General features: G+C 32.2%; 1 protein-coding gene across 2 annotated transcripts; it reads left to right on the top strand.

Annotated features, from left to right (window-relative positions):
• Nucleotides 1–3,071: 3,071 nt before the first annotated feature.
• LOC128248905 (uncharacterized) lies at nt 3,072–6,825 on the top strand. 2 transcript variants are annotated; one of them, XM_052971194.1, is made up of 2 exons: nt 3,072–3,108; nt 4,214–6,825. In XM_052971194.1, the coding sequence occupies exon 2, from the start codon at nt 4,227–4,229 to the stop codon at nt 6,126–6,128; it is 1,902 nt and encodes a 633-aa protein (XP_052827154.1). In that variant the 5' UTR covers nt 3,072–3,108; nt 4,214–4,226; the 3' UTR covers nt 6,129–6,825. The 2 variants fall into 2 exon arrangements, with proteins under 2 accessions (XP_052827154.1, XP_052827153.1); XM_052971193.1 differs by lacking the exon at nt 3,072–3,108 and adding an exon at nt 3,659–3,762.
• The last annotated feature ends 293 nt before the right edge of the window (nt 6,826–7,118 follow it).

Genomic DNA, 7,118 nt, shown 5'->3' with positions numbered 1-7,118 from the left:
AGAAAGGGAATATAAGGAATTTAGGGTTTTTTATATGAGTTAGTGGTTAGACAACTATCTAAGGGAAAATAAATATCCAATATACTACTGGAGGGATACCTATTTATATTCAAAGGCTTACTGTTGCAAGGCAATAGTACAATTGAATAATAGGTAAAAGTGGAGGTAAACAAAAGTTTATTCAGAATTTATATAAGGCATGGAAGAAAATGGAGAAGAGATTCAATTGACAAACGTCAGTAAGACTTATTTATTATAATCATAAGAATAAATAAATAAACAAATACAACTCCACTCTTATAGCCCAGTATGCTAAAGTTGACATATACATAAATTGAACTCCCAAGTTTCATCAGAGAGTCAGTAAGTCCATAATGGTAAGGATACAAGGTAAAAGGTACAAAAGTAAAGTCCAAGGCTATATTCAGAAGTTGTGAGATTGTGATCTTATTGCAATTTGATGGAGATAATGAAGATAAACGTTATAGGATGGGGTAGATGGGATGGTCCTTATAACAAGGGTCATGAGTTAGAAACTAAAAACTATGCAATAGAATAGTAATAAAATTTACTTAAGGTAAACAGAGTTGGGGAATCATTCCGAAATTATATAAATAAATAAATAATTTGGGTATAAATTAAGTGTAATGTTGTTATTTCCTAACTTTCATCATAATACCACTATCAGAAAGACCAATATCCATCCTACAACGTAATTGGTCAGCTAATATTTAAAAACAATAGCGTTTTATTGGGTCCGTTAAAACTAATCAATAAAATACAAACCAAATTTAAGAAAAATTCAAGGAAAATTTAAGAAAAAATTGTCTAAGAGGCTTTAAATACTAGGGAAGATAATAAGGGTAAATATGTACAGAAAGGAATCTGTTATTATGTTATGAAAACTTCTAAAATAATTTCCTGATTGAAAATATAATTTTCTAACTGAAATTTTTTTATTTATCTGAATTATAGCTAAAGGGAGGTAACTGTACAAAACATTTAAATATCAAAATATACGAAAAGCAGTTGGTTTTATCAATAACTCTTCGTATATTACAATATTTCAATGTTAACATAAATAAGCTTTTAAAAATAGATACCTGGTAATAAAATATATGAATACTTGGTAAAATATTACAATATAAGAAAAATTATATCATTAAAATTATATCACTGAATACCAAGCCTAAGTTTTCTATTATATATTTACAAGAAATACGTTTTACTTTTCAATTCGGTTTATTCAGACTAGATTATGTGAAATAGCTTCTCGGTGGAATTTTACTTCGACGATCATTGCTGTCATTGACTAAACAAACATCTATATCACTATTAAATATGAGTCAACAAAAGTAGAATAAGTTTTCTAATGATTTCTCTTAGATTTGCCAATTAAATCTAAACTTATTCGAGTGCCATCAAGAAGTTAACAATTCCTTCTATCTGGAATACAAAGCAATTAAAGAATTGTGGGTTTGAAATTGACCCAACTTTAAAATACTGAAACAGTTTTGACAATAGACAATTTAGTTGTCTGACCTTCAAATTAAAACATTTGTAATGCCAATGGGGTTTGCAAAAGACACTCAAAACCAAAATCTGCCATGGAAGAGTTGCTGATGATTGACATCAATCATTTCCACTCAACGCTCACATACATGACCAATCCGACATACGTGGCTTATGAATATATTCGACTTGAAAACAGTTTAAAAATAAAGTTTCATAAATTCTCTGACTTATCTACGAACAACAGACAAGAATTGAATTAAGCAGCTTAAGTAAAGCCTTCTATTGAAACAATGAATAAATAAGGGTGCGTTTTTACACCAGGATGTGCCTCTATATCAGTGTGGTGCAGTACAAACTATTTACTTGGTGTCGTAATTGTGTCTTTGATTTTTCGAAGGAGGCTAAAGTAATTAAGAAGTTGTTATAAATGTCCAGTGAACAGAATACACAACCCTCCGGTATCAGCACAATTGTTTTATTGCAATCCTTCAGTTGCAGCACAATTAGTTTACTGCAATCCTTCAGTTGTAACACAATTTCTTTGTTCTAATCCTTCAGTTGTATGACAACTTCTTTATTGCAATTCTTCAGTTGTGATACAATTGCTTTGTTGCAATTGATTATAATTCTTCAGTTGCAGCACAAATGCTTTATTTGTTATGATTCTTCAGTTGCAGGACAGTTGCTTCTTTTGAAATCCTTCAGTTGTGACACAATTGATTTATTGCAATTTTTTATTATAATCATTCAGTTGCAGCACAAATGCTTTATTGCAATCCTTCAGTTGTAACACAATTTGTTTATTATAATCCTTCAGTTGTATGACAATTTCTTTATCGCAATTCTTTAGTTGTAACAAGATTTCTGTATTATAATCCTTCAGTTGTAACACAATTTCTTTATTATGATCCTTCAGTTGTAAAACAATTGCTTTAATGCAATCGATGAAATAAGTATTAGGGTCGATGTCATCGCCTTAACTCCACCCCTGAAATTACTGGCCTTGGGCCAAAGAAAATAGGAGAAAGAATGTGTAAGAGAAAGTTTCTTGATAGGGTTAAGATAGTGTTGACGACTTAGTATTTCTCGAGGTGAAGGCGCGTGAGTTCGATTCCCGGTGGCACGTTGTGTCCTTGAGCAAGACATTTTAGTTCACCTTGCTCCAGTCCTCTCAGCTGGCAAAAGTGAGTTGAACCTGTGTTTCAAAGGATCAGCCTTATCCCTTCTCTGGGAACTACATTACGGTATGCGTGTCTGTTGAGTGTTCAGTTAATTTCACGTGTAAGCTGCTCCGTTGATCGGATCAACTGGAACATCATCGTCGTGACCGACGGAGTGCTAGTTTTATAATTCTCAAGAAAGAATTCGAACCCGCATCATAAACTTCTTTGACATTTATTCGCACCATGATTTGAAACAACAGCCACGAAGTCATCGTGTCCAATTCCTGTATCTAGAATTGATTTTTTCCTTCTAGAAGAGTTCATCAGGAACCTTTGAACTCGTCCATTTTTTAAATTTGATAAAAACACGTTTAAATGCATTTTTACTCTCTTTTTATATCTTTTGAGAGGCGTTACGATTAATATCGAGGTAAATTTTTATTTCCGATTATCTCTTCTAGTTTTGACATTTAAATTGACTCTACGTTTTAAATTTATCTTATTTTTTCATAAAATTTGTTATAAATTTAAGTTTTTAAAGAGTCGAAGTGACATATTTTTATATTATTTAGTTTGATTATAACGATTCTGCACATTTGTATTTAGTGAATCAATTAAATATCACTGTTATAATGTAATAAATTTTTCACCAGTCGGCACAGTTATCGGACATATTCAGTACTATGTTAATTGGATGTTCTCTGTTTCTAAACCTTGCTTAGTAGTTTTCTTTTATTTCTTTCTGTTGGGTTTTCCTTGAAGCTCTTAATGCAAATAAAATGTTTTTGGCGTAATTAACTAAACAAACAATCTGTAGAAAACTTGATCAGCTCCTTATTTTCTTCTTTGGTTTACCGAGTTGTCAGCTAACACGACTAAATAAAAACATTTCAAAATCATTAAATTTTGAAAGAAAGAGATTAATCCCGTTTGTCAAACATTCCATGATGGTCGTTGAACCTTGTTGAGTAATTTCTCATATATTTCTATGTTGAGTTTATCTGCATTACGATCATGTCGAAAATACTTTCTTTCTTACTTCTCCAATTACGTGGTGAATTAAAACGAATTCCATTATTATTCAGTAAGTAACGTTTTTTTAAAATTTCCATGTACCTAAAAAAAAAAAAAAGTCTCTAAAGAAATTACCATTGTAGATACGAAATACGAAATAAATAAATTGTTTCAAGTTTATCACTGAAAGATCGATAATAGAATGTACATTTAGTGAATGTGCTATTGAAAATCTATTTTAACTATTTTCCTACTAAAGTTATACTCTATTTGTTTTAATTTCTAATTTATGAAAAATCCAACAGCTTCTACTTTTAAAAGTTTTATTCTCCCATTCACGATCTCTGATTGCGTGCAATGTCTCAATATTTCACTCCAATCTTCCAGTCTCCGGAAAAGCAAGCTTAGTACAAATAACTTTGAACATAAAGGTATATTTTCGATCATAGATTATACCTGATATAATCTCTAAAAAAAAAAAAATGAAAATCTTTCTAATTGACTCTTTTAACTATTTTCAGGCACATCAATTAGATGATGGAAGTCAACAGTCAACAGTTGTTGGAGTTTAGTGACATCTCTAAAAATTGCATCATTCAGAAACTGCACCTTCAATATCTGAACTCGGAGTACGTCGACGTAACTTTGCAAATAAACTCCCGAAAAATATCTGTCCATAGCTTTCTTCTGGCAGCAGAGAGTGATTACTTCAAGGAAAAGCTGAAAGTGGCTTCCGGTCATCATATTTATATAGACCTCTCACATGTTTGTAGTAATTTCTCTTACTTAGAAAGCATAATAAACTACCTTTATAAGCGACAAATCTGTCTAGGTAACTACAACATCAAAGGGATTTTGAAAATCTGTCATTATTGCTCATTTAAACGATTGCTGCTTCACACGAAACAATTCCTTTTGACTAGAATTAGGCCCACCAGTTGCTTAAAAATTTGGAGAATTGCGAGAAAGTTTCATTTTTGGGAAATTGAAAAAATGGCTTTGATTTTAATGCAGGAATTATTTTGGGAGGAAAGGATGATGACTATGCTGAAATTTACTGCAGATAAAGAATTGTCATACTTGTTGGACCATGCTCCATTTCCAAGGAAAGTGACAAATGCTTACAGGTTCCTTATTTCTTGGGTAGAGGAAGATTTTTCAAAAAGACTTGCAAATGCTCATAAATATTTCTCGAAGTTTATCCCCAAAATGTACCTAGAGCATGTGATTAAAGAAATGAACCAAACGATCGAAGGCGAATCTGAAACAAAATCTTTTTTGAAACAACTATATTCTGATAAAGAAATAAGCGAAAAAATGACTCCATTCTTTGATACCAGTTGGGTGGTGGTGTTGAAAGAGAGAGAGTATTTAGCTATTTACTTCTCAGCAGAAAATAGATGGATGAAAATACTTGCGACTTTGACCAGCAAAGTAATTGGTATTCTTGGGAACGATATAGTGATTTTAGACGAATGTGAACATAAAATAAAAATGTTGAATATGATATCCTGGTGTGCTTGTTTCATCTCGACTCCCTACACGGTAGAGAGATTACTAGTTAGCCAGTATTTTTGTTTGAATACTGGCATACATATTGCATGTTGCACAGCATTCGGTAAAGGGATCAGATTACAAATTAAAATCTACGAAAAAGTTTGGAAACTCTCGGCTAGCATTGTGTTTCGTGATTGGAAAGGTGACTGCAAAATGAAAATAGAGGCGGACCCAGAAATCTTTGATACAATTTATATTTTTCTGACCTCCCGTGAATGTGATAACGATCTTCTCAATGCCGATAAATTCGTTATTCTACGATATGACAGCTTAAATAAGCGATTCAGAATTATTTTTGAATCGAAATCTTGGGCTGCGTCAATAAACTGCATGATTCTTTTCCGCAACAAAGACATACATATCATTGAAGAAATTCTGGGTAAACCCTTTATAGTTCAATGTAAGTCTGGCTCACTTACAGCTACATCAATACTCGATCGAAACAATACCATAACTGTCAATATACCCATCTGCACTTACCGCCCACTCCGGCCTGACAACGTGACCCTTTCAAAAAATATTCTTTATTTTGCGGCACATTTTGAATCTATTCACTATTGTTCCTATTCTTCGAAACTGTTTTTGTTAGAGCATGTAGCACCATTTATCACAAGAGTGTTTGTCTATGATATATTAGATGGGAACAAATGGGTTGAGTTATCACCAAGTCCATTGTCTAATGTACACGAAGTGACAATTGATGTGTTTAGCCGAAATTCTGTTTTGAAAGGAGGGTTTCATGCTAATAACGAAAAACAGCCAATTTCTACGAAATATTATCCATTTATAAATCTGCATATTGATAAATGGAATGGTGTAATGGAGCTGGAATCATCAGATTTACTTAAAGAAAAACTGCTTATTTCGGGTTCAAATTGATTTCGAACAATCATTACCTGAAACAATTTTAGAAACTGTAAAAGAATATTTACTTGTAAAGGTATTTTTATGAAATATGAAAATGGAAGCAAAATTGGTAGTTGTCATTTAGATTTTTTTTCTCTACACAAATTACATTTTAAATGAATATGGTCCATTTTACTCATTATGGAACAGTAATGAAACTGATAAAGACAGTCGGTTACCTGTTAGTTTCATCTCTTCATATTCTGAGGTCAACTACCATTAAGGTTGCTCTTAATTTTATTTCTCCAAAGGCAATCACAGAAGTGTTGGTGACCCCAAACGACTGTATACGAGGCAATCAGTTTAGGATGGAAAAACCATGATTTAGGTAATGCACAATCTTTCTTTGAATTGATATCAGTTTAGGTTGATTACTTGAATCTTTAGAACGTCGGATAATACATTGTATTTGTTCTGGTTATTTACATTCTGAGTTCAAATCCTCCAAAATTAACTCTTTTCAGATCTGTTTTAATTGGTTCATATATTGGCGCCTTTGAGCTATTTCTAAAGCCGAGATTTTATGAAAATCCTATTCTGAAATTCAATTGAATCTTAATTTCAATGGAATACACAATACCGTCTTTGTTATTTTGTCATCAATGAATATGTAAGAAATGCTTTCAAGTTTACATTATTTACATTAGACGGATATTTGTCCTCCTCTTATTTGTTGTTAACACAACATTTCGGCTGATATACCCTCCAGCTTTCATCAGGTTTCTTGGGGAAATTTCGAACCTGGGTTCTCATTCTAAAGGTATTTTTCGATGTTATTATTATTCAGGTCACTGCCTGGAATCGAACTCGGAATCTTGGGGTTAGTAGCTCGCGCTCTTAACCATTACAAATGAATGTGTATATATATATATATATATATATATATATATGCATATATCCACACATATATGTGCATACCTACATCTATACGTATACATACAAACGAACTTTTTTCGAACAACG

This window comes from Octopus bimaculoides, chromosome 10 (genome assembly GCF_001194135.2).
Source record: "Octopus bimaculoides isolate UCB-OBI-ISO-001 chromosome 10, ASM119413v2, whole genome shotgun sequence".
In the NCBI taxonomy this organism is placed as follows: domain Eukaryota; kingdom Metazoa; phylum Mollusca; class Cephalopoda; order Octopoda; family Octopodidae; genus Octopus; species Octopus bimaculoides.
The sequence above is the reverse complement of the archived record's forward strand: the minus strand, read 5'-3'. Positions and strand labels throughout refer to the sequence as shown.

What these genes read in the sequence shown, in the direction of transcription:
- LOC128248905 (XM_052971194.1), top strand. Translation starts at nt 4,227, where the DNA reads ATGATGGAAGTCAACAGTCAACAGTTGTTGGAGTTTAGTGACATCTCT.